Genomic DNA, 27,790 nt, shown 5'->3' on the forward strand with positions numbered 1-27,790 from the left:
GGCCGCTGCCCGCCTGCCTGCCTGTCGCCGGGGCTGGGAGAGAGAGCGCGCGCGTGTGTGTGTGTTATGTGAGTGACGCGGCGGAGGTGTAGTTTGACGCGGTGTGTTACGTGGGGGAGAGAATAAAACTGCGGCGAGAGCCTAGGCGCGAACGAAAGCAGTGACGGAGCAGCCTGCAGCCGGTAAGAGGAGAAAAGCAAAGGAAAGCCAGGAAGGGAAGAGAGAGAGAGAGAAAAAAAGAGAGAGAGCAGGAGAGGAAAGAACCAAGAGGAGGAGGAGGAGGAAAAAAAACACAACCAACCCCCCCCCCCGCGCGCGCACACGGTGTCGGCCGAGGGGCAGCAGTGGCCGGGGCTGAGGCGGGGTGGGAGTCGGTGGGACGGAGGGGAGCCCTCGGGCGGGAGAGAGAAAGAGAGAGAGAAGCGAGGCCTGGTCTCGCTCCGCGGGAGGGGCGCCCGCTTCTCCGCCGCCCTTTTTTTTTTTCGTTTTGTTTCTCTCTTTCTCTCCCTCACTTCTCCGGCCCCATATAATCCGAAATGGAAGCGGGCCTCCTCTCGCCCTCTCCCCCACAGATCGCCCCCCTCCTCACGCGACCTGCTGTTCCCGCCTTGCCGAACCCGGCCGCAACCGCCACGAACAAAGAATAATGGCGGATGCAGGCGGCCGGGCAAGGCTGGCGGCGGCGGGAAAGACGGCTCCGCTGCTGCTGCTGCCGCCGCCACTGCGCTTCCACCTTGTGGGGGGAGGACAACATAAGACACCCCCCCCCCAACCTCTACTGCCGTTGGGAGACCGTGGGGGAAAGAGAAAGGGCCTCAGGAGAGCTTCCCCCCCCCCCCATACACTTTTCGTTTTAGTAGGTGGCCCTCCCCGTTGTGGTGGTGTTCCCCCCCCCCGTGAGGTGCCTTAAGTCGTTATTTGGCAAAGGCGCGCAAAAAAATTAAAACCGGATCGCCCACCTACAACTGGCATTCGTGAGGGATGGGGGGCGGCGGCGGGGGGGGGGAGACACGCGGCGCGCGCTTATTTAACAGCCCTACGGAAAATAGGGAAGCTCCCGCCGCCTGCTGCCTCCCTCCTTCCCCAAGCGAGGTAGACCCGAAGGGTGCGAAGCACACACACACACACACGTGTTTTATTTCCGTTGTGTACCCAGCCTCCCTTTGTGGAGAGCAGACGGTGGTCCCGATGCCTCCCTCTTCTTCCCTGGTTACTCTCCTCTCTCAGCCTCCAGCTAAATATCTCCTGGGTCCCGCAACAGACACATTATGCTTTCCCGCCCCTCCGTGGGCAAGGCAGTTCCAGATGTTTGAACCCGCAGCCCTTGGGTTGCTCTCCACAGCTAGATAGCTGATTTGGCAGGACCGCCCTTTGAAAAAGGAAAAAAGAAGGTTGTTGTTCTATTACGGAAAGCACAGCTTTAAAAGTTGTGCTTGAGCAGTGCTCTTGAGGTTGCAAGGCCTTCCGAGTTCCTTTTTAATAAAAGTATTTTGGATCAAAACTGTATTCCTGAACACTTTGTTTTCCTCTCAGCTCTGTGCCTAGAATGATACAATGAAAGCCTGGGCCCACTGAAAACAAAGTTCCTATCGGCTTCAGGGACACCGGGTTTAATCCTGGCGCCCCAATTCCACTGTTTTGCAGTTCATTTGCTCAGTACTGTAATGCATGGTGGCTGCTTATGAAGAGAGGTGTATAAATAAAGCTATTCTGGCATTAATAACTATAAGTAGAGTAATGCATACATTTTATTACAGCATCTGGTTGCAGGGCACTTGGCAAACTGATGAAGACCAAGGGGTTGGTCATTTAAAATGTGGATTTTGAGCTGGGGTTTGAAGTTTTGAGACATTTGGGTGATACTAGTATATGATGCATGACAGATTAGGCCCAATTGGAATGTCTAAATTTTGCAGCAGTAATCTCCATCCTTACTGGTTTTCAGGGAAATGGACTTGATACTGAAAATACAGTACCTTAAATGAGGCTGATATAACTTCATGAAAACGTAGGGAGGCTTGCATCACACTTATATACAGTTGTATATAACATTCTTTCCCATACTGAAAAGTGAATTTCATCACGGGTTGAGTAGCAAGTCTTAATCTAGGTCTCACTGTGATGTTTGCAAGCATTGTCCCTGTTTGCACTCCCTAAGATACTTCATATCCAGGCAACCGTATTTCAGTGACCACCTCATGACTGGTTTTGTTTATTCTATTTCTTCCTTTTTTTCTTGCATGTACTTATTTAGGTTCTTTAGTTTGTATCCAAATGCAACTATTTTGTATCTTGGGGGGGGTAATAATAACTTGCGTAATCAACAATAAGATCATTATTTTTTAAAAAATGCAACCTAGAGTCTTTGTGGTTCTAAAAAACCTAATAGTTATTACAACATACTATTTTTGGGCTAGAACCTACTTACATTATAGATGCCATGGACTGTTGCCAGTGATGGAGTGAAAAGTTCATGCAAGTCAGGGCACATGATTTTCAATGAGCCCTGGTAGTTTGGGTCCCTCTGGAACAGAAAAGGATATGATACAGTAGTATAGGAAGCTCCCTTATACAGAGTTAAACCACTGGTGTATCTAGCTCTGTTCTGTCCATGCTTCCTTAAAATTGCTATCAAAGGTTTCAGATGGGAGTTTCCCAATAATTTCAGGGAATTGCAGCTGGGATCTGCATAGAAGGTAGATCCTGTACAACTGAGCTACAGCTACAGCTCAGTGGGAGGACAAAGAGAAAACCAAGTGTCCCAGTTTGTGTGCAGAAGCATTTCCACCATTGGATGCAACTCATGAAATGTTACCCTCAATTGACAACTGGATACATACGGGGGAGGGGGGGACACCATATATAAACAGCCATGAAATGAAAGAGGTACAGTCACTGACTCTTAAGAAAAAACAAACCTTATTTTCTCCTTTCCCTCCACAGTTTATGTCAGTCCCTTAGCGCTAAGGTAGAAATTTGTCAGGAAAATGCTGTGCCAGGTTTTTTGTTTTTTTAAAAGAAATTAGGCACACAGTGTAACAGTAGGAAGAAACTACTAGTCTGTGTGTCACCAAGAAAGGGGAGTTGGCTGTGGACCCATACATCATACATTTAAAGCAAAGAATCCTGGGAACTGCAGTTTACCAGAGCTACACTTCCCAGGATTTTTTTTTTGGGGGGGGTGCTTTAGCTGTATGGTGTGTACACAGCCTTAGCTTGTCTTAGCTTTAGACCATGTGGTTTTTATCTAAAGTAGATCTGTAAAGTATGCATGTATTGGGGATTATCTTGCATCATTTATATCTAACCTGGCTTGCTTTGGTTCCATTTGTAGGGATGGCTCAAATACTAAGCACCATATACCCAGGATGCATTTAGTAACAGTATTCGTCACAATGCAAACCCTACTCATTTGTTTTACATTCTTCCCTGATGAGATCCATGGAGAACTGGATCATGTGCAATTTTGTTTGCCAGTATGGTAGTGATGTGAAGTCCTTCATATCACCTAGTTCTATACGTATCTCATCACAGAATGACCATTTCTTTGCGCAGTTGCTCATAGTGCTAGTTTTTCATTGGATTTCCCCTTTTGCAAGCCATGAGTTGTCTTAAGCTTATTTTTACTGTAGGAAAACTAGCACTGAAAAGCCTTGGAAGGATAAGGTGGGTGGGGAATTATATTCTGGGATATGAGGAATTACTGCAGAAAATGTGAACCGGTGTTATATTGCATCATTTCCCCTAGTGTAGCAGCAGGACTGTAATGGACCACTGGGTTTTTACATCTTACAAATGAATGGAGCTCTTTTCACATCTTACATTTATTTTGTCACGTATTATGTTGCTGGTTAACACTTTTGCTTTCTGTGCAATATCAAGGTGAAGTAATTATTAAATGTAGCACTTTAGTCATGCACAGCAATAGTTGTTCAACCTCTTGCTGGAAAACCTGATTTACGCAACCTTTGACTGCCTTATCTCCTAGTCTGGATTTCCAAGGTGTCTTAAAGGACTTCAGGGATCCCTTCTTTTGACTCATGCCACTTCCTACAAATCCCACTTCATGTCTGACAAATCCAGAATCCTTCCAAGGCACCCTTTTCAGTTTGAAATCAATCCATATTTGATGCACAATCCTAGTATAGTTCCATCTTTCTCCTCTTAACCTAAGGTGAACAAAAAGGGGGTATTGCGCTACTGGTGTGATCCCCTTGTGGGTTGATGAAGAGAACTGCTATAGTTCAGTGGTTTTCTGCCTTCCAGAAAAAGTTTCCGTATTGATCTGTCTGCTGCCTTACAGAAGATTCTGGGACATTGGAGGGTGTATTGTCTGTTCCTGTGAGAAACCAAACACACCTGTTAAGCTTCATGGTTGCCCTGCATAAATGGAATGCACCCTAGATTTTGTGTTTTTCTCAAGCTCCCTCCCCTCCCCCCCGCATTTTTGCCTGTAAGACCACCCCTCCTTCTGTTCCACAGCTTGTCATGCAGATAATCTTGTTTATACAATAATGTATATGCAGCCTGCAGCTGTGAGCAAAAATCTGGATGGGAGCCTTTATCCAGCACTGAATTCTGATCTACATAACAGGACAACACAGTAGCTTTTTCATACCAGGTTGGAATGATGAAGGAAGTGAGGGAGCAGAGACCCAACCCACAAATCAGGGCTATTCAGCTCACCTTTATCTTCGATGGTGGTGGAAAGGAGGTTTCATATTCCTCAGGATCTTACTAGTTCCTGAAAATGTGGATATTCCTTCCAACTGTCCCATAATTTGAGCACTGCTCTGTTGCAGTATAACACAAAAGGAAGATTAGAAATGCAGATTAAGATATCTTTCAAGAAATATGCTTTGCTGAACTTGTTGAGAAATGCTTCGAGATTCCAAGAATTCTTTGGGTTCCCTGAAACATCAGTCAAAATCACTGCTCTTGTCAGTTCTTTTTAGTAAGGCTTACTCCATACTGTAATCATGCTTATCTAATTGCATGTCTAAGCCTGTAATCTTATGATCACTTGGAAGTAAGCCTTATTAGATTCAGACTTGTTTTTCTGTAAAACGTACCTAGGACCATACATGTCAGAGTGAAAGTAGCCACACTCGTTTCCAAATAACTTCAGTTAGACTTACCTTCATTCGGGAGAAAAGGAAGAGCCATTATGTATTGCTGTTTATTCATCAATGGCCTTCTGGCATTCACTATATATTTTGAAGTATCTACAGATGAATTATTCCTTCAACCTTAAAATTACAGTGAATGTGAGCATCTTAATTTGTACAGTATATTTTGTGCCCTGGTTTTCAAGTTCCTGTAGACAACTGAGCTGGCATACTACAATAAAATGAATGCTGGAATTCTGAATGAATTAGCTTTCTGCATACCTGAAAAACAGCACATATTTTCCACTTAGCTTGCAGTTTCAGTATCCATAGGTTTTCATATGTGATGTCAAAGAAAGAAAGATACTTGCCCCATGACAAACTTCCTTTTTATGACTTCCCCACTATACCTGCATATTCATCTTCATGTGGTTTTGTCAGTCTATTTTCTTTTAGCCAGCAACTGGTGAAGAACTGAGTTTTAAGTTGCTTATGTTTTTATTGGCTATATTCTATAGTGATCACCACTATAAAAGCAAGCCAGAAACAAATGGTTTAGCAACTTGTGCAACATCATTTTGCTTCATCTGCAGAATCTCATGTTCTTGTACACACAAATGCAACATTGAGTGAGCTGCACGTTCGTGATAGTTGCTCCACAGCAAATACCATGATTCTGGGGGCGTTTCTTCATTCTCCTAAGAACAGTGTTGAGGAACCTTTCTCATCCCAAGTGCCACCATGCCTTCATGGACTGCCTTCCATGGGCAAAACTCAAAAGAGGTTTCTACACAAACACCACCACCCATGTTTTCACAGTTAATGGCACCTTCCAGCCAGGCAAAAGTACCAAAGGAGGGCTAGACTGAGCTGGTGACAGGTATGGCCTGGAGAGAATCTTGAGGGTATTCTAGAGAGGCCTGCATCTGCCCCCTTGGCCTAAAATTCTGCATCCCTGCTTTAAGAGCATGAAAATTGCTTCTTTCCCATGACTGGGATTGCCCAGGTCCCACATTTGGGTATATGAGCACGTTTGCAGGAATGCCAACAAAATCTTGGAAGAAGCATAGTTCCTGTTCCAAGTCGTAGCCTATATCTGAGAATGCATGCTTCTTCAGAACCAACGGTTGTATTGCAAACATGAAATAAATTTGATCACGTTGCTATTTTGCATGTTTTAATAATGTACAGTATTTATGTTTGGGGGAGTATCACTTAGATGGGTGTAGATGCCAAGCTACAGCTAGTAGGTGTTTAACCCTGCAATAATTCTACTGCTCTTGTTTATTCCAAGAGGAATACATCTGTTTCATAATGAAAATACTTTTCCTCAGAAATAGTGGAAACAGTTTTACCTGGTTTCTAATACTTATGTAGGATACATTAAATTCATATTTTCACCACCTTTAGAGCTGCAAACTTTAAATAACATGAAAGCTGGAGTACTAATTGTCCCAACAGCCCTGAAATGCTATCAGGCACTGAATTTGGCTGGCGAAACATTTGATGCTCATCCAGGCCTGGTGTCTGAGGTCCTCTAAGGGTAGCCAATAGCAGATCCTTAGCTAAGTTGGAAGGACTCTTTAAGGAGTAGGCTCATGTGTTTAACTGAAAGGCAGAAGGCTTACGCATTCCTTGCTTCTAATCTGATGTACAGGGAGGCAGCTACCAAGTTTATTCCTAAGTAACTGAAAGCCTCCTCCTAAGCAGTGGCTAGAATTGAATAACCTCCCTCCAGTAAAACTTAGGGGAGCTAGAAATTAGCATTGAGCAAATGCCAAAAAGTATCATTTGTGTGCATAATTTAGCATACATAAGGATAGTTTTGTCCTTTGGGTTTCCTTGAATAGTTGGATATTAAATAATAATAATAATAATTTATTATTTATACCCCGCCCATCTGGCTGGGCCTCCCCAGCCACTCTGGGCGGCTTCCATAAAACCAAAAATACAATAAAATATCACACGTTAAAAACTTCCCTGAACAGGACTGCCTTAAGATGTCTTCTGAATGTCAGGTAGTTGTTTATCGCTTTGACATCTGCTGGAAGGGCGTTCCACAGGGCGGGCGCCACTACCGAGAAGGCCCTCTGCCTGGTTCCCTGTAGCTTTGCTTCTCGCAATGAGGGAACTGCCAGAAGGCCCTCGGCGCTGGACCTCAGCGTCCGGGCAGAATGATGGGGGTGGAGACGCTCCTTCAGGTATACTGGACCAAGGCCGTTTAGGGCTTTAAAGGTCAGCACCAACACTTTGAATTGTGCTCGGAAACATACTGGGAGCCAATGTAGGTCTTTCAAGACCGGTGTTATATGGTCTCGGCGGCCGCTCCCAGTCATATATGCTATAGTGGGGGGAACCTCCCCTGACAAAGTAAGTGTTTTGCACCCAACCTAATTTTGTTGTTGACAGCAGCAGCATCCTGCCTTGCAAATACTAGGTTCCAGAGGAGCACCAAACCTGTATTAATACCAATCATACCATTACAATTCTTTAAGAACTGATTAAATGGATTTTCATAGTCTTTGAAATTATTAGTATGTCTAAGTCTTGCTTGAATGTAGAACAAATAAAATGTAGAGGCAGCATTCAAATAGTTTTTAAGTATGCACGTGCTTTGTTGCTGAATATTTCAGAGTTTTCTGGGATTTTCCTACTAATCCCAGTCCTACTAATTAGGCTTTCAGTTCCTTTTTTCATTTGACCACTTTAAGTCAGGCTCAGCATTTTACCCATGTCTGGGGCTCAAAGTTGCTTTGCCAGTCTTTTCCTAGTATCCCAAGTCCTGTTCAAACAATCCTTAACTCTCCTTCGGTGCATCGCAGGCACAGGTATCTACACACCTCTTTATTACAGATTCACACAAATTTACATTTATTAATGGAACCATAAAACTTGTAGCAAATAATACAGCCAGGTGTAAATCACTTTAAAATCCTTTTGATTTAAATTTGAGAGTTAAGCACATGGTGACAAATAATTAAATCTCTGAAGCATACCTTTTAATTACACCACACCCTGCATTGGCAATAGGAAGATAGTTGCATACGCATCAGATTTTTTTAGTAACAACAAAGTCACTCCACTGTGATGCTGAAGATTGTTAAGAACATGCATGCAAGCTGCTGATTTGATTTCTCCAGTGTGTACCACTTTGCTAACTGACCAGTTTGAAAAAGGGTGTGTGTGGTTTTTCATCATGTTCAAGGAATACTTATCTCATTGGCCTTGCACATGGACCATGTTAACTACTCTTGTTAAATTTGGAAATTTGATACAGCAAAGAGCACACAGTTACATTTGTCAATGAATTTCACTTAGATAACTGCCAGTATTACGTAGGGTTGTCATATTTCAAAAGGACACCCATAAGTTGTTGAGTTTTTTTAAAAGGAAATTAAGATCCAGCACAAAGTGCCGCCTTTCAGAAATTCCACGTATGGCACCCCTAGAATTACAGAACAGCTACCAACTATTAGGCAAGATTGGCAGTTTCAAAGTTTTTAGCTTTGTTAACTAAATGCAAGTAAAGCAAATTATATTAAATCGCTGTCTGGGGTGATCTTAGGTGCATTACTGCATCCAGAGCTCAGAAACTGCTCACACTAATGAAATTCCCTGTTGCAAAATGCACCTAGAACAATGGGAGTTTCAAATACCGCCGTGATGCTTGGACAGACATCAGAGGAAGTACATTCCCTTTTCACAATGAACCGCATTCAAATCCCAAAGCGGAGGAATATTAATCAGTGACTCCACCCAAGATTGGGTGCAAAGTTGCCCTACGTGGCTTATGGAATAATGCTGCAAGTTTTTATTAAGGAACACTGCAAAGGTTTTTCCTGTTCTCCATGGTTTTTCCTGTTGCTTTAATTAGAAGTGTATTCTTCATAGAAGGGGCTACTAACAAAGTGCATTTCCCTCACGCCCTGAAGTCAGGTACGAATAAAGGGTGCACTACTGGACATTTATGGATTTGAATTGCAGTAGTAAAATTACTGACAGAATGACTTTATGCTTCCGTGGGTGACCTTGATAAAAACAGGAGAAAAGCATGTTTCACAAAGAGGGATTGCAGTCTTATCACTAATAATGTCTGCAAGCAAAACAGTAATAGAGCACACACATAGTTAAGAGCTTTGACATCTAGATAGCAGCTTCCCCTTGGCTGGCTTCCAGAGCAATCCTATGCTTGCTTACTTAGGAATAAGTCCCATTGAGTTCATAGGTCCAAACAAGTGTGCTTGGGTTACATCCTCAGTTGTGTTAGATTTAAACAGGACGTGGTTCACAAGAGAGAAGAGAGGCACACAAGTGAGCAACTTCAGCATCACAATCATACTGTGGATATTGTGGTCAGTATTCAGAATCTCCCAAGTGTGGATATTACTGGTCACAAAGGGTTACCAGCACAGTATTTGAGTAACAATGAAAGCAAATTCACAGTAAACTGAAATCTGGGATGAATGTAATTAGAACCCAAACCTGTTCCTAACTGGCTAATTCCCTCTCTCATTTCCTGTCAACTGACCAAAGTTCCCACTGCCACCCAATTACTGTATCATCTTATGCCCTTTTTAGCCTCCCCCTCCCCTTCTAACATTCTATACTCCCAGTGGATTTCCTTCCCCTACCCTCAAAGCTCAAACCCAAAATATGGTTCATTACTCCAGTTTTGGACTATGCTGCCCTTGCTGGTTCCTGGACTGGCAGTGATCAGCACAAAACTGATGCTGCCTGTGTGTGATTTATGGGTCTGTTTTGCATTCAGAGAAATCTCTGCCTGGAAACAAGATTAAACAGCATGTCAGAAGAGTAATAATGTGATGAACACTCCTTTAGCTTGTAGTGTATCACTGAAGGAGGATGTGAATGGTTCCGCCTGTACTCTGAACCTTAGAGGTGGGGAAGATTAAAGAGAAATTATTTATGTTTATTACTTTCCAATTCGTCCATTAACCAGAATGGCTAACTTCTCATCAGGCTTGTAATCCAGTCATGTGCTCTTGGCCAGATTGAGACAGCAGTTCTAGGTCTTCATTTTGCTTTTAATAATCAACAGTATAAACTAGGACCGTGGTGCACCATCAAGTACCTATCAAAATGATGGCAGTGTGCTGCTAATGAGTAACCACGCTAGGATTATAAAACTGATTTATGAAAGTCGGTTCCCAACATTCTGTTCCACTTAAGTGTCACCAAGGGATGAATCCAGGTTCAAGGTGTGCAGATAGGAACAAGCTTTAATAATAGTTGGGGATACCAGCCCCCTATCCTAATGTTCTTGAATGTACCCTGACCATCTTCCACATAATAGCTATTGTTCATTCTACAGGGACAGGTAAAGTTCTGCCATTGGCATCCTGTAGCACTGCTGATTGCCCCTGATATTGGCTACAGCCAAGAAGATGAGGGGGAGCAATGTTTCTCCTGAGGTTCTGAGGGTAGGATGGCTTTTCCAGTGCCTTCCCTCACAGGAGACAAGTTGGTGAAGCAAAGCTGAACATTGTTTCCTTCCCCACCCAAATCCAGAACACAACTCCTGGTTGGAGATGGGGTAGTTTTTCCTCTTTGGCTTGCTTTGATTGGTTAGTTTTCGTTTGGGGGAACGGCCAGGCTGGGAAAAGATGTGTCTAGGGCAGTTGCCTCGGTGATGAATGGGAGAAGAAGATGGGCTGGAATTATTTATCCTTCCCTGATCCTCTTCCACTGGGTAGCCAAAGAGGAAAGTGGTGACTCTGTCATACTTTAGCACAAGAATGGGGAACCTGTGCCCCCCCCCCCAGTTTCCAACTCTTATCTTTATGTGACCCCTTGCCCAGATTGTCCGGAGTTTGGGCTGGGTTGTCATCAATATGCTGATGACACTCAGCTTTATCTGTTGACGGGCGGCTGCCATGACTTGGCCCCGGACCAGATGCTTGGAAGCTGTGGTTGGATGGCTGCGTGGGAGCCGGTTGAAGTTAAATCCTTCGAAGACAGAGGTCCCCTGGCTGGGTTGGGGCGACATAGGGTTGGGGGGGGGCAACTCCCATCTCTTGCGGGGGCTCAATTAGTGCCAGCGCCTTCTGTCAAGAGGTTGGGTGTAACCTTTGACGCCTCCCTTTCCATAAAGGCACAGGTTGCAGCCACAGCAAAGGTGGCATTTTTCCATCTCCGCCATATCAAGCAGTTGGTCCCTTACCTTTCTTGCCCTGATCTGGCCACATTGATCGATGTGACGGTCACCTCCAGGCTTGATTATTGTAACTCACTCTATACAGGGTTGCCCTTGAAGCTGACCCAGAAACTCCTGTGGGTGCAGAATGCTGCGGCGAGGCTCCTTACAGGGTCCTTGCCGCAGGATCACATTCATCCAATGCTTTACCAGCTGCACTGGCTCCTGGTGGAGTACAGGGTCAGGTTTAAGGTGCTGGTTTTGACCATGAAAGCCTTATGCGGCCTAGGACCCTTGTACCTACGGGACCGCCTCTCCTGGTATGCCCCACGGAGGACCTTAAGGGTCCACAAATAATAACACTTTGGAGGTCCCGAGCCGCAAGGTGGTTAGATTGTACTGGCCCCGACTTGATGGAATGCTCTGTCACAAGAGACCAGGGCCTTGCGGGATTTGACATCTTTCTGCAGGGCCTGCAAGACAGAGCTGTTTCGACTGGCCTTTGGTTTGGACTCAGTCTGACCCTTATGTTTCCCTCCCCTTCTGGTTTTGATTTATGGGCTACTACTAAAATGAGGCTGCATTTTAAATTTTATTTTAACCCGTATTTTAATTAACTGTTTTTTCTTTTTCTTTTATGTTTTATTGTAATTTTATTGGTGTTAGCTGCCCTGAGGCCGGTTCTGGCCAGGGAGGGCAGGGTATAAATAAATTATTATTATTATTATTATTATTGTTGTTGTTGTTGTTGTTGTTGTTGTTGTTGTTGTTGTTGTTATTCCCAGCCAGCATGACCAATTGTAGGGGTTATGGGAGGAATAGTCTGGCAATAACTGGAAAGCCACATTTTTTAAAAAAAAAAACTTTATTTTAATTTGATAATTCATATATTACATACATACAAATTACCAGGCACATTGGGTTTTAATTTCTTAGCAGACTTTTAATAGTTTGCGCATAGAAGTTATTTTTCGAAAATGTTTGCCATATCAGTTCTAGCATGGCCACCTACATCAGATCCCTTCTTAAGTGCATATTCTCCTAGTTCTTCACTTAGCTGCTCTGTAACCAGCTCTTAATTTTGGTTCCAAATCCTAGCTAAGGAGTGAACCTTGTTTTAACCCAGATATAACACTGCATTATATTTAAGGGCAGCCTTGGAAACAACACTGAGCTTTTGAATGTCAGGAGGAAGGCTTCCTCAATACCTTCTTACCGTTTGCATTCCCTGCAGGCCAAATCTGACAGGTGAGCAGGGCTGCTCACCTGGCAGTCACCTGACATCACAGTTGTATCATCTAACCCATTTTTCTTTGTTGGTGAGATTTTAAATCAAACTGGGCAAGGGCTTAGCACTTTGCAAGCACCAAGGATCAGCTGATGGTTTGTGCGTGCAAAGCTGCGTGCAAGCACTGCCATGATAGCTGTTCTTGCAAAGGCAGAAAGCTTTGCAGGCTCCAGCAATCAGCCTGTCATTGGCATTTGCAAAATGCTATGCACTTGTGAGCACCACCGATTAGGAGCAAACTCTGCTTTCAGCAGAGAGCCACATTTCTACTTGACCCATCCCTGATGTCAAATGTGGCCAGGTGGGCATGGCTTCCTGGAAACAGTCTTGTTAGTCCAATGGGGAGACCTGGCAGGTTCAATTAAACCTTCAGGGGCCCCATACCTTGTTTAGAGACACAGAAAGATCGTATCTGCTGTGGGAAGTTGTCAACCATAGAATGGCAACCCAGCTTCGTGGATTGACAATAGTTTTTCTTACTAAGAAAAAAACATAGCATGGCTTACATAGCAACCAGGAAGTAGACAAACTAAAGATCAGAGAATCCAGAGACACAGTAGCTGGAGGAAAAGGGCAGGGCAGAGCACAAGTGTAATGGAAAAAGAGATAAGAAAAGAGGGATAGGAAAGAACCAGGGTCTGATAAAGTGAGATCTGTGGGGAAAGCTAGCATGGTCTACAGAAATGAGGATTTTATATTGTTGGCAGGAAGAGGAGAGGGGAGAGTGGTGAGCAGACAGGGAAGGTGAAGCAAGTGAGAGCTGATAGAGGTAAGATACCGGAGAAAGTAGGGGCCTAAGGAAACAGTTGGTGATAAAACGATAGTCATCAGGGTGGGCAAGTAGGAGATGCATGTGAAGCAAACAACACATAAGGCCTAGGGAATTTTTACAGCCTTTGAGGCTCCAGTACCGTTTCCCTGCGTGGGTTGGAAAAGTATGCTTTTGCCCATCACAACAGAAAAACCACGTTGATCTTATTCTTCTATGCAACTGTCAGAGGCACAGAGGCATTCTCAGCGCATGGATCTTAAAACCCCAAAGGGGCAGCCATCCTCTGACGCAGGGGAGACCAAGTGAGTGAGCAGAATTTCACAGATGTAGCTGAACTATTTATCATTAGGAAAGAGATTCAAAAATAAAAATCTGCCCATATCCTATACAGTTCTGGTTGCCATCACCTCAAAATTTTGGAAGGGTCAAATCCTGTGCCTCTTGTATAATGCCAACCTAGAAGTATGAAATAATCTGAAACGAAGTGATGGCAACAAACAACTTCCCGGCAATATTTTTCCCTGCATTTTTTTTCTCCCTCATTATCAGAGAATTGGGGGAAAAATAGCAATAACATATTCCAAATAATTTCAGAAGTAAAATGTTCTACTGTTAATGCACATCATGCAGTAAAAAGTGTGTTAAACATATTTCAGGGTTTCCTTTTCTCATTAACATTTTTAGAACTTGCCTTGCCCAAGAATGTGTGGTTTCGAAATTCAGTTCTTGCGTTACAAAGGTAAGAACCATGTATTTGACTCTGGTGATCTGTCCTTAGTCTCTTGATCCAAGTGCAAATCAAAATTTATTTTAATTTAATTTATGCATTCACAGCCCACTTTTCAACCAACATTCTTAAACAAAATATAAGAATTAGAAAATTAAAAAGTTAAAAAATAAACCATTAACAAAATTATTGTTGCAATTTCCTCTTCAGCACAAATCATAGTTTGCCATGACATCTAAATTAGAAAACTATTTAAACTATGGTTTCCATTTCTGGTTTGGAAGGATTAATGAATCTACTATCATTGCATGGACTTCCTAGTTTGCATTCAAAGTGAGGCAGTATGCAGGACAGGGGAGCATGGTTTGGAGGTTTTCTGAAAAAATCAGAGAAAGCCTTTGCAAAAGATAACCAGACAAGGATTCAGAGTACATAGGAAGACATGGCGAAAGGATACTCAGGGACTTAAATAGCTTTTTCTGTTCTAAGCACTTCACAGGGACGGAAGGTCAGGTTACACCAAGAGAAGGGTGGGCACAGGCAGGAATACATCCTTGTGGTGTTTTCATAATCCTTTGCAACCATGAGGGCTGAAAACATTTCTTATATGCTAGTTGAGTTCCTGAGATTTAAACGAGAATCAAAGATTTCCTCAACCCAGTGGATCATGTTCCCATTCACAGCCAGGTGGACTGGAGGTGGCCATCTGTGTGAGAGCAAGTTGAAGGAGCAGACATCATTCAGGAAAGTAAATCAAATGCCTTAGTTTGTATATTAATACTTGTGGGGCAGTCATTTCACTTTTACATTTCAGGTGCAGTGCTAATACAAACACACAAAGTGAAATTCAAATTGTATAAAGAAAGCTTTACGATCTATACATTAGCCTAAGAGATAGATATATGGGGGGGGGCATTCTCTTTTCCTTCATAAAAGTTGTTTTTATTTGAGGGACATGTGCTTCATTGTTCACATAGGTGGAGCTTACAGTCAAATACTAAGGTAGTATCAAGAAACTATAATGCCGCCAGCAATATGCACTTTTTAATGTACTTTTCAACAAATTTCCTTGGTTAGCTGCTGATCACCTCAAATCTCAACATACTTTCAGCAAAAATGCTTCTTGCTAACTGGTAGAGATGTTTCTGACACCATTTCTCCCTCCCAAGTTTGGTTTCACTTTTATTTCAGGGGGAAACGCTCTTAACATCTGGTTACAAGACCCACTCATCTTTCCTACAATGGCTAATGTGCACAGTGAAATTCTGGTGTTTGTAGTGGACTAATGTACATTCCAGCCAGATCACAAACCTTTAGGTTTGCTAAATATTAAAAACTGTTCATCAAAACCACTTCCTATCTAATCCTGTGGTTCATAGATCATTCCATTTAATTTTGGGGTCCATCAGATATTGCATTAAGGTGGATGCTGTGAAAGGAGGCAAGCGATTGTTAGGGATAGCCAACCAGTCATAGAGAATCATTGTTTCAATTGTAAAGCTCAGGCATTAGCTGTAACTCAAACTTTCCAGATATATTTTTGCCATATATGCTGTAAAGTATTTTGGTACTTAACATTACTTCAATCTTTATTATGACCAGCCGTGTTAAGTGTTCTGCTTTTGGGGAAACAATCTTAAACACACTTACTAGGGAGTAAATGTTGCTGGGTGTATTTCTGAGTAAACGTGCAGAGTTGTGTTACAGCAGGAGCTGCCCATCTTTTTTTAGGTGGGGGTGGGCGTGCTGTGAACCCATCTGGAAACCTGATAAACTTGGGTTCACCAGACACACATACAACCTAACACATTCACTCCCCAACCATGACTCTAAATGCCTCTTCCTCACTACAGTTAGGCTTAAAAGAAGCCTTCTGGTGTGGCCAAGAGAAGACTGCTTTCAAGCCTAAATGTCTGTGTGTGATGTTTTCAGCGGCTAAGAGTTGCAGCTGAAGAGGTGAGAGTTAACCCTTCCCCAGCTGTGACCATCCCTGAAATAGCCCTCCCTCCTGCACCACAATTAGCTTTGAGAAAAGCCTTCTGTGGGCTATAACAGATGGCTCATATATATATATATATATATATATATATATATATATATATATATACACACACACACACACACACACACACACACATACATACATATACACACACACACACATCTGCACTGCGGCAAAGGACCGAGTGAGGGAGAATGCCTTGGCAGGTGTATGTTCCCCCGTTGGATGCTGGGTTGGCAGTCCCTGTGCTATTGTTTGTACTTCCCGATTAGTTTGCATTATTTGCGACAAGAACTGTAATCCTTATTACTTTATGTCGAAAGTAATCATTGTGTAAATGAGAGGGAACTTACAGCATAGCATAAGATTTCTGGCAGATAATTGGGAATTTATTGTGCGGTACAAATTCTGTAATTGAAACTTAAGAGTGGAATATACAGAGATACGGCAAGAAGTACACCTGCCCCGTAATAGTAACGCAAATCATTACCGTTGTAGGTAACTAAATGACCATGGAATCTGGCGCAGAGAACCAACAGAGTGGCGACGCAGCTGTTACAGAGGCAGAAAACCAACAAATGACAGTACAGGCCCAGCCACAAATCGCAACGTTAGCGCAGGTACAAAGTTGTTCTTGACTAATATTTTGTGTCCTTAAGCAAATGTTTATAAGAGTAACTTTAACATCCCTTATGGAAACTAAAAGGTTTAAAGGTTGTTATGATTTGTTACAACTATTGCAACTAAGAAACACTGAAGTACCACAGCAGAGAATCATGTTGGGTTTTTTTACCTCTACATGCATCCCTGTCTCTCTTCCCTTCGTGGTAGACAGCAATTAAACCTGGAAGTCTCCTGCTTCATCCAAAAGAGAAAACTGTGTTTATTCGCTACAGAACAAGCTAAACACAGCTTGTTCCAAAGCTGGCAACTGTAAGTTTCTCAGTTTGGATAGAACATGAAACCATTATTCATTGGCAGCTTCTGAATTTAATTGCTGCATGACACAAAGGGAGATGAGAAGGAGCTGCATGCTTGAGCAAAAAGCTTGATCTTAAGCAGCCTTTAATAAACGTGTGTTTTGGTTGGAGAACAAAAAAGATCCTATTTAAAACCACCAGTATCAACTAAATCAGGTTTTTAAAACAAATCCAACACATTATTAGAGTTATGAATTTATTATTACACAGAGGTCTGGTTAAACCGTGGTTTGTTAACTGTGAGTTGTCTCATAGACGCCCCAACAAACAGTGGTTTGTTTCATTAATGTTTGGTTTCTTTGCCATCAGTTCTTTCATTGTGCTTTCGTAGCTTAATAAGTATTAGATAGGTGGCCAAAAAAACCATTGTTAAGGAAGGTTCCTGGGTTTGCACCTAACAGCAAGCCAGAGTTAAAACAAGTCAAGGCTCATAAGTCAACAATAAGTCGTACCTCCAGATAGTGGCTTCTTGTCAGTAAATAAAACATAGTTAAGCCACTGGACAGGGTTTGATGGTTTAATGAAAACTAATTTAGTGCACTATTTGTTACTACATAAACTCCCATTATACATGGGAGTGCCTCTGAAGAAGGTTCAGAAATTTCAGCTGGTGCAGAATTCAGCAGCCAGGTTGCTCACTGAGCACATAACACTGATCCTGTCCCAACTGCAGTGGCTGCCAATTAGTTTCCAGGCCCGAGTGCTGGTGTTGACCTATAAAGCCTTCAGTGGTTCAGGGCCGCAATACTTCAAGGGCCGTCTCTCCCCATATGAATTGACCCAGACTCTGCGATCATCATCTAAGGCCCTTCTTTGTGTTCCTCCGCAAGAGGTCCACAGGGAGACACACAAGAATGGGCCTTTTCTGCAGAGGCTTCTCATTTGTGGAATGCTCTCCCCAGGAAGGCTCACCTGGCACCTTCATTCCCTATCTTCAGACAGGTATTGCTTTTGTTTGTTACTTTGTTATTTGTTTTTATATTGTAAACTGCCCTGTGATCCTCGGAAGAAAGGTTGTATGGAAAATAAATAAATATTAATATGAAATCTATAATCATGTAAGTTCATTATTTGCCATAAATACATAAGATGGAAAAAGTGAAAGAGGTGTATAAAGTAAGTGTAGTCATTTATTCTTCATTAGTACCTTCGAAGAAAAGAAAATATGATACGATTGTTATAAAAAAGTTGTCAACCCTTGTGACATCCTGTTTCTTGTGTTGAAAAGGTTTGTTAACTCTATTAGTACATAAAAGGGAGGAATGAAGGATTTAAGACATCAGTTCTGTGGTTTTAGCATAATGATTCCTACTTTCTTTCCTAGGTATCTATGCCAGCAGCTCACGCAACATCTTCTGCTCCCACCGTGACCTTAGTACAGCTGCCTAATGGGCAAACAGTTCAAGTCCATGGTGTTATCCAGGCAGCCCAGCCCTCAGTTATTCAGTCCCCACAAGTCCAGACAGTTCAGGTATGTGAAAATGCCTTTCAAATAACCATGTTATTTCCTGAAAAATAGAAACATTGCCTAAACTGTTGTATCCTGAGCTTTATTATCAGCATGCGCCGTTTTAAATTTCTGAAAAGAAATTCTAAACAATACCAATTTGCCTTTGCCATTTCATAGTTTATAGGTAGTTCATGCTATGCAAGATGATAAAATGACTTCAGGACAGGACTAAAAAGTTCAAACAGGCCCTTTCTCCATTTCCATCTCTTCCGTTTAAAGTCCCTGCACTCTTGTTTTTGTTCTTTTCCACCTCCACTGATACAGCAACAAAAATTCGGTTTCTACTGGACATAGGCATGGTCTGGCCTGAGCCACAACAGTATTTCTTGAGATAACTATTATAGCGAGAGAAGGCTGCTTGCTGAAGGATACCTGGAAGCTGCTTGGTTAGCCTTGTAAAAGAGATGTTGAAAATGTATGTATGAGGGGAAAGAGTATTCTGGGTAGACTCCAGCTTAGCTCCAAGGAGCATCTAATCTGGCCCTCCTAATGACCATGAAAAACCCTAAAGCCTAGCCACAAGGCCTTGGTGGAGTGCCTACAGCAACAGCACCACAAGTTTAACAGATTACAGCCAGGACAGGCAGCATTTCAGACCTGGGAGGCATCAGCTGAGGAGGATTCCCCTGTGGTTCAGTTATGGGGCCTGGGCTTTATAACTCCTCCTTTTCATATCTGAAACCTTCCAAGGGGAAGGGGACAGCTGGAAAATAAGCGCGCTTAAGTTTTCATTCTGAAGCAGTTCACCATATGAGAAGAAGAGCATTTTATTTAGTTTCTGCTGAAAAGGGATGTGTGTTTAGGTGATTGGAAGACCTGCACATACATAGGTGTTTTCTTGAAAGAGTTGTTCATATTCTGACGTGAATCATAGAATCATAGAGTTGGAAGAGACCTCTGCTTAAAGACCTCCAAAGAAGGAGACTCCACCACACTCCTTGGCAGCAAATTCCACTGTCGAACAGCTCTTACTGTCAGGAAGTTCTTCCTAATGTTTAGGTGGAATCTTCTTTCTTGTAGTTTGGATCCATTGCTCCGTGTCCGCTTCTCTGGAGCAGCAGAAAACAACCTTTCTCCCTCCTCTATGTGACATCCTTTTATATATTTGAACATGGCTATCATATCACCCCTTAACCTCCTCTTCTCCAGGCTAAACATGCCCAGCTCCCTTAAATTGGAATCAATAACCAATTTAGAACAGCTAATGTATCCTCTACAGCAGAAAGCAGCTGCCCACCCTTGGTTTAGAATAAAAGACTTAAGCAGTTCATTGTGCTGCTTAATTAGGGGTATTTAATATGGTTCTTTCCCTAAGCGGGTTCCAAAGCACTCTCAAAATCATTTGCTATTAAGCATGACAATAGGAACAATTTAGATTGCCCTGGTGTGGTCTTCCTACAAGCATGTAGCTGGCAATTCTTGGAAACAGAATGCTGAACTAGTTGGAACTTTGGTCTGATCCAGAAGGGCCCTTCTTATGTTCTTAAAAATGTGAGATAAATGTAGGATGCAGCCCTAAGGACACCCAAGATGGCGTCCCATAGGCCATAGGCTAGATGGGATCTACCTCTGTGGCAGATCCTTCAAAGCCCTAGCCCAGCAAACATTGGAATTCTGAAGTCAGCTGGGCGAAAAAGGAGATAGCAGCTTTGATCCAGAGGCATCCTGGTCATGTGACTTACCCTCAAATGAGGGAGAAATTTAGTCACACTCCTAAGCAGAACTAAGTCTTTCCTCCTATTGTTTCCAGTGGTATGGAAATATATATATATATTTTAAAAACCAAAGGGATACCAGGGTTTTTCTCCTGCCCTGCCGCCTTGAGCCATTGTGCATCCACCCAGGATTGCAGTTTTAGAGATTTCTTATTAAGAATCAGTAATCAGCAGATAGACTTCATAAGTCTGTTTATACAGTTGTGTAAGCAGTACTAGGTTTTTTAGATCATCTTGATAAGGATTCCTGTTTGCTGCTTTACAAGTTCTGTCATTTCTTCTGCCTATACTTCCAGTCACTAAAGCTAGGTTTATGCTGTTTGTCATGTAAAACCCTCCAGAGTTCAGATGACACACAGGAATTTCTAACCATAGTGAAACAAGATAAGAAACTGATAACAAAAGTTCTTGGAATTTAGCAGGAGAAGATTAAGGGCAAGAATGCAGTAGGAATGCTGAAATAATAAGAAGTGTTTCACAATCCTGGTTATACTGAATGTTGACGACGTACCTATAGATCTTTGAGCAAGTTATGTTCCACAAGTGAAGGCACCTGATAGCCTTGCCAATATCTACATATGTTTGGTTTTTGCTTGTTTGGTTTTTAAATTTAAAACATTATTTTCTTTTTGGGGGAAACAGACTTTTACTTGCTTTTTCTTTATTGTGTTTTCATATTCACCAGTAAACCAGGTTAGCAAGTGTTGGCCGGACACCACCTATGGATCCCATACCTGCCTTCTGCTACTAAGAGCGTCAATGACATCCCCTTTTTGCAGAGGCCAGGTTTTATAAAGTTCCATGTTCCTCTGAGCATGTTTGTTCAGAGTACAGTGGTGCCTCGCAAGCCGAAAAGAAACCGTTCCGCGAGTCTCTTCCTCTTGCGGTTTTTTCCGTCTTGCAAAGCAAGCCCATTAGCGGATTAGCGCTATTAGCGGCTTAGCGGATCAGGTGATAAGTGGCTTAGCGGATCAGCTGATAAGTGGCTTAGCGGATCAGCTAATAAGCGGCTTAGCGGCTTGGGAAAAAGGGGGGGAAAGGGGGGAAAACCCCGCAGGAACTCGCAAGACATTTTCGTCTTGCGAAGCAAGCCCATAGGAAATTCGTTTTGCGAAGCACCTCCAAAACGGAAAACCCTTTCGTCTAGCGGGTTTTCCGTCTTGCGAGGCATTCGTCTTGTGGGGCACCACTGTAGATAGGAGACCACAGTTTCTTACACTACTTGGGTTTTCAGATTTTCATGTATAGAAGAGGACCTCATGGTGTGGGTTTGCTGACCATATTCTCACCTTTACATCTGTTTTTACTTAAATGTGTTTAAAACGGTAACATTACTGTGCTCTTATACCTAGATCTCCACTATTGCAGAAAGTGAAGATTCACAGGAATCCGTGGACAGTGTCACAGACTCCCAGAAACGCAGGGAGATTCTTTCCAGACGACCTTCTTACAGGTAGGAATTTAATTTCTCTTACACACATGCAGCAAATCAGCTTCTTATAATTACTGTCTAGTGACACGTCAGACAGAAGTCATTTAGCTTTCAGTTTTCTCAACAACCAGTTTCTTTGTTGTTCTACAAACTCCGGTACAAGTTATAGTCATACTGTATAACTATAATGTGTTCCAGATGTTTGGCATGGGGTTTGAGGAGAGGAAGCGAAGTCTTGTTAGGCTAGCACAATGATTCGGTTCAGTACGGCCCAGTGCACTGAAATCAGTTGGATTATCCCAAACTGTACAATAGGGGCAAAAATCCTTTTTGGCTTCAGCATACAGTTTGTTGCTAAGAGATATTAATATTGAAGTGTTGTGTTCAAATCCTGCTTGGGTATCCATAGGTCAAGTCCTGCTGAGAAAGTAAGAGCCATATTCAGAGGCATTTCACACCTGTATACCTGTTGCTATAGGAGCAAATGGCAGATGAGGCTTCATGCTCCTAGCTAACCACCATAGGGAACAGGATGGGCCCACTGTCTGATCCAGCCAGGCTTACCTTAGGTTCTTACCCTGCCAGTGTGACAGCCTGGGCATTCCGTCCCTGCCCTTCCAGTTATACCAATTCTCCTGCCCAAAAATACAGAAGCTACGAGAACCTGGTAAGATTTCTACAATATTCTTCCCTTTTCAGAAAAATCTTGAACGACTTGTCCTCAGATGCCCCAGGAGTGCCAAGGATTGAAGAAGAAAAGTCTGAAGAGGAAGCAACAGCACCTGCCATCACAACTGTCACGGTGCCAACTCCGATTTACCAGACAAGCAGTGGGCAATACAGTATGTTGCTTGTGTTTCTCATCTGATAAGTGGAGAGGAAGAATACTTCAGAGATTTGGTTTTTAAAAGATGGCAAGAATGCTTAGTATGTATATTATGAATTTTCCCTAAGTGCTCAAAACGTGAAGCCCCACGTTTGCCACTCCCAAGTTTTGAAATTGTGGTGTCAGAAATGCTGGAAGGAGAGAAACAGGAAATATGTGGGAAGAGGCCAAAAGGAAATACAGACAGGACACAGTGCTATTTTTCTGGAAAAAGAGAACTCGTCATGAGCACCTTCCTCGTTCTCTTAAAATGGCAATGGCGCCTACCTGAGAGGTGCTGGAACCCACCTGAGAGGTGCCGGGACTGAGTTCCTGTGAGTTCCCCCTGGAAAAAAGTGCCCTTTGGATGCAAAGGTTCCTACTTTCACCAAAGGCCAGCTTCCTGTTCTGGCAAAATAAACAACACTTCCTTGATGCAATGGATCGGTAGAACAGGGAGTTTCTTGAGCAGCACACGAAGAAGTGAGCACAGCCAACAAAGTCTGTTTACATACAATTCTGAAGGTCTTTTTTCAGCCCAAACACCCTTCACTTGTCCTAGCTGAAGGTATATTATTGGCGGGTAGGGGGGTTGCCCCTACATAGAACAGCTTTGTCCTACTTCCTCAGTGTGGGATACCGTGCCAGCTTGTGCCATTATGACTACGAAGGACGAGCTGACTCAAGCAGTTGAGGTGGTAGTTTATCAAGTGATATGGTGATTGCATTCCAGTTTAACTCCTATTGACGCTGATTCTGTGATCATTGCTTTGCAATAGCTATTGCATGCAAGCATGCTTCCATGTTGCAGTTTTCATGTGAGAAGCATTGCCATGTGGATTGTCCTTACTCAGTAAACTTTCAGGGCTGGAGTGGGCGGGGGGGCAGATGAAGAGAATCGTGCTTGCCACTGTTTTTTGCCCTGGTCCCCAGTGTGGTCCTGATTTTCTTTTAGGGACTGGTGTTGCTGATATCAACCATCAATATGGCAATGCTCTGCATGCAGGTATTGTCTGCATGAATGGACTGGTGTAAATGTGGAGGAACTGAGGAATCTTGTGCTAGAAGCGCTGAATGAGGGAACCGTGTGTGAACGGTATTTGTGCTGCCGTCTGGACGAGGTGGAACAGATTAAGGGACTTCATGAAAGAGAATAGACTCATGAAATAAAAACCAGAAGAGAAACTGTATGTGAAGAACGAAAAGGAACAGAGATTAAGAGATGGAGGAATGCTAGAATGGAGATCTGAGAAAAGGGTGTAGATGAAAGCATAACCATGCAGGGTAGAGAAGAAGGGGGAACAAAATGAAAAAAACAAAAAACCTTAATCATTAGAATGGGCAGAGCTTGATAGAGGCATGTCAGAATTAGATTGATAACTTTGATGAGCTTTATGTCATTCGTTATTTGTAACTAATATTCTGTTGACCTACACATTTTTTCACATTACTGAAAATCTCACATAGTAAATACCTCATGATCACCAAAATCAATATTTAGAGGGTCTTATTGTTACTCTCGAAATGTAAGTTGTGAATATTTATTTTGTCCATAAAGTAGATATTTTCACTCTGCAGGAGGAAATTGTTATCTAAATTAGGTTGTTAAAAAAACCAAACCATGGTTGCAAGGAATAGAAACATAACTGGCAAGTTGATGACAGTTTTTTAACATTGGCCTGTGTGGTGATTGCAGTCCCAGCTGCTGGGGTTTCAGTCTCAGGGCAGTATCTCCCTGGACTGACAACGGTAATGGCGCCACATCCATAAAAAACAAGAGTCTTGAAACGGACTTAATTTTCAAATTGTTGGTTTGACTAAAGGACTGAGGACAGTTGTGTGTATGGCACTGAGGAGGTCAATATTCTAATATACTCACTCGCATCTGCCTGCTTTCAGTTGCCATCACCCAGGGAGGTGCAATCCAGCTGGCTAATAATGGCACCGATGGAGTCCAAGGCCTGCAGACGCTCACCATGACCAATGCCGCTGCAACCCAGCCTGGTACCACCATTTTACAGTACGCACAGACCACGGATGGACAGCAGATTCTCGTGCCCAGCAACCAGGTTGTTGTACAAGGTAAAGAAGAGCAGTTTTAAGCAGTTTGCTCAAGTTTAGCACTAGACACGTGCCGTGTGTGAAATTCCCCCCCCCCCAATAGGGAATCACTGTGCACATGTAATATTTGTGAAGCACCATACTTTCAAGCAAATACCTGTTTCTAAGGAAGCTGCAATACACTGTTCTAGCAATAGTGGGCAAGAATAAAGTAGAATAAAGTAGTTAGTAATGGGCAAGAATAAAGTAGAATAAAGTAGTTAGTAATGGGCCAGAATTCTGAATGCTAATAGCTAGACAATAGCGTAGTTTTGTTTTTGGTTTTTTAAAAGTGTCCTTCCTTCAAGGTTTTGTTTCTGGTGCTGCCAAGTAATCTTTGGCAACAGTACCCTATCAAAGGTGGGGACATTGTTTACTTTTGGAGCAAAGAGCTATCCAAAAGCTAATTTGATAGGTGGGGGTGCCCAAACTAGAGTTTACTCTTCTTGCTCCTTGAAAGTCCCTAGGGTTACTTTTAAGTTTCATTGAACATGACTGTTCACTAACCCTCACAAAAACAAATATGTGCCTGGCCAAGCCTGATGAAAAAAAGAGCAGTGGCTTTGAAGAATAATATGTGGAAAATAAGGAGTCAGGGAGAAACACGGGAGGAAACAGCTGTGTACAGCAGAAGCCTATAATTTGACAAAGGTTCTGGGTAGGAGGAGCAGTAGCAATGGCTGCAGATAGGGATGGTGGAGACTGGGAAAGGGTTGATCCTGAAGAGTCAGGAGGGGCCCTGTGGAAGAAGCAGTGCCGGCAGCCTGGAAGTGGGCTGATGAATTGAATTGGAGAAGGGCCTGGGCTAGAGAAGTAGAAGAGAGAGCTAGGGTGCGAGGAGGCCATATGAAACAGGATCAGAAAGGAAGAACGGGCAGGGATGAGCAAAGCCACAGAGGCAAGTAAGATGGGGAGAAAGAAGCAAACGCATCATGGACATGTTACGTAAATATGTACATTTAGCCCAGCCACACAGGCAGAAGCTTTACACATTTGCAGCACAGCACGGAAGCAACACAAAGGTGTCCTCAACCGTGCAGCTTCAGGTAATGAGGGGAGAGGTTCTTCGTTTGAAATGACAGGTCCCCGTCCCCCCCCCCCCCGTCGGCTTCCAGAGCTGTCAGAGCTAATACCCCCGCATCCCCTGATCCTTTTTTTCCCTCTTAGCTGCCTCAGGAGATGTCCAGACCTACCAAATTCGCACAGCACCTACAAGCACCATTGCACCTGGTGTCGTGATGGCATCCTCCCCAGCACTTCCCACCCAGCCAGCAGAGGAAGCAGCGCGGAAGAGAGAAGTCCGCCTAATGAAGAACAGGTTTGTGTGCTCTGGAGGACTGAGGTGGACCAGCAGACCCACCCCCCCCCAACTCTACCCGCGCCCCCCCCCCAATCCTGCCGAAGGATTTGTTACCAGGTGGAACTGAGGGTGTGGCAGAAATTTGGCTGTGCCTGAAAAATAAAATAAGCAGAAATGTGGCTCCGAAAGGTAGCTTCAGTACACACCAGTCTTTATCCCTCAGCATGAAGGGCAAGAAAAGTTGTGGTGTGTAGTACCTTCCTCCTCTTGCCACACCCCAAAATTACCTAGCTAAAAAAATCAGTCCAAAAAGGAAAATAACACCAAATGCAAATATTCCTTAGAATTTACCAACAATTTGAATTTAAGCCAGAGTCCATGCAAAAAGGGAAAATAATATCAAATGCAAAATATTATTATTATTATTATTATTATTATTATTATTATTATTATTATTATTATTTCTATCCCACCCTCCCCAATGGAAGCTGGGCTCAGAGCAGCTAACAACAGTAAATATACTATACAGTTGATCCATACAGTTTAGTGGCATATGTGAAATTACCTCCCTTTGCTTCAGAAGGTTCCTGATACGTTTGCCTAACAAGCAATGGTGATTTGCCACGACCACAAGGAAGCCTGTTGCTCACCTGACCATAAAGAAGAATTGTGTTTATTCTACTCCCAAACAAACAAAAAACATTATACTATTCAGTTAGTTCTGCTTCAGTTTTATCAGTTTAAAATCAGTGAACATATTGACTTGAGCTTTGATATTCTGTTTTGCCTACAGGGAAGCAGCACGCGAGTGCCGCAGGAAGAAAAAAGAATATGTCAAATGTCTAGAAAACAGAGTGGCTGTGCTTGAAAACCAAAACAAGACATTGATTGAAGAGCTAAAAGCACTTAAGGACCTTTATTGCCACAAATCGGATTAATTTTAGATCCCCATTTTTGGTTTGTTAATGTCAGAGAAAGACTGCTTTGGTGACTGCCAGAAAGACAAAGTGGACTTTTTATTTTCTAAACATTTCTCTCTTTTTTTTTTCTACGCGCAAAACTGCCTGAAAGCAACTGCAGAATTTTATTCGTCTGTGCTTTGCATTAAACTGTGAATGTTGAAACACCTGCCTCCACTTCTCCCCCGCCTTCCCTCTCCCTTCCCCCAAATTATTTTCACCACAGTGCATCCTGGTTGAGAAGAAAGAGAAGAGACTTCCTCATCTCCCATCTTCTTCAAGGAATAATAACGTTCACTTCTGAAGCTGGGTTTTGTTTTTTGTGTGCGCGCGCAGAGGGGGTTATTTCATAATGCTTTCAAGAATTAAAACACAGAGCTCATCTGAATCCCTCAGAGATGGTTATCGCAAGGCTGTGCCCTGAAGTATTATGTGGGCTGGATGCGTATCCAAGGTATGCTCTGAGGAAGCTATGGTTGCCAAATTGCCGCATGGTTTCAAACGTCCATTATCAAACTTTACAGTTGCAGCTACATGGTAGAACGATGCCAAAAGACATGTACTTCAGGTATGTAGGTATGTACACAGTAGGAATTAAATGAGCATATAGAGAAGGGTTGGGGAGAAGGTGGGATAGTCACCTGTAACCTCCATCTGTTTTTTAGATAGTTTTCTATATGATAAAAGATGATTCCATTGATTTCCTGTTTTTTTATATAAAAAAAGGAGATTTCATGTGTTCAGTCATCTAACGCTTATGATATCCTAAGGGGACATGGACTCCTAGCAAGCAGTAGAGCAGGAACGGTAACGTTCTGCTTTAGCTTAGAAGTCCATGAGATTATCATAAAGAATAATTCATTAAAACACCATTTTTG

The 27,790-nt window shown here is 42.9% G+C and overlaps 1 protein-coding gene across 5 annotated transcripts; it reads left to right on the plus strand.

The window, feature by feature from the left end:
• On the plus strand, positions 1-27,649 carry CREB1 (cAMP responsive element binding protein 1). 5 transcript variants are annotated; one of them, XM_081898373.1, is made up of 11 exons: positions 1-182; positions 14,007-14,061; positions 14,733-14,797; positions 16,550-16,671; positions 18,356-18,502; positions 21,609-21,709; positions 22,388-22,530; positions 23,509-23,559; positions 24,453-24,635; positions 25,821-25,971; positions 26,747-27,649. In XM_081898373.1, exons 4-11 carry the CDS (start codon positions 16,558-16,560, stop codon positions 26,889-26,891), a joined length of 1,035 nt encoding a protein of 344 aa, XP_081754499.1. In that variant the 5' UTR covers positions 1-182; positions 14,007-14,061; positions 14,733-14,797; positions 16,550-16,557; the 3' UTR covers positions 26,892-27,649. The 5 variants fall into 5 exon arrangements, with proteins under 5 accessions (XP_081754499.1, XP_081754500.1, XP_081754498.1 ...); XM_081898374.1 differs by having other exon boundaries at positions 14,733-14,791; positions 16,548-16,671; XM_081898372.1 differs by lacking the exon at positions 14,733-14,797 and having other exon boundaries at positions 2-182.
• Positions 27,650-27,790: the final 141 nt, after the last annotated feature.

The sequence above is a fragment of the Podarcis melisellensis genome, assembly GCF_964234715.1.
Source record: "Podarcis melisellensis genome assembly, chromosome: 1".
NCBI classification, from domain to species: Eukaryota; Metazoa; Chordata; class Lepidosauria; order Squamata; family Lacertidae; genus Podarcis; species Podarcis melisellensis.

Coding starts and splice junctions, on each gene's coding strand:
- CREB1 (XM_081898373.1), top strand. CDS start 16,558: ATGACCATGGAATCTGGCGCAGAGAACCAACAGAGTGGCGACGCAGCT. Junction 16,672..18,355: donor AAATCGCAACGTTAGCGCAG/GTACAAAGTTGT, acceptor TTTCTTTCCTAG/GTATCTATGCCAGCAGCTCA. Junction 23,560..24,452: donor TGGCAATGCTCTGCATGCAG/GTATTGTCTGCA, acceptor GCCTGCTTTCAG/TTGCCATCACCCAGGGAGGT.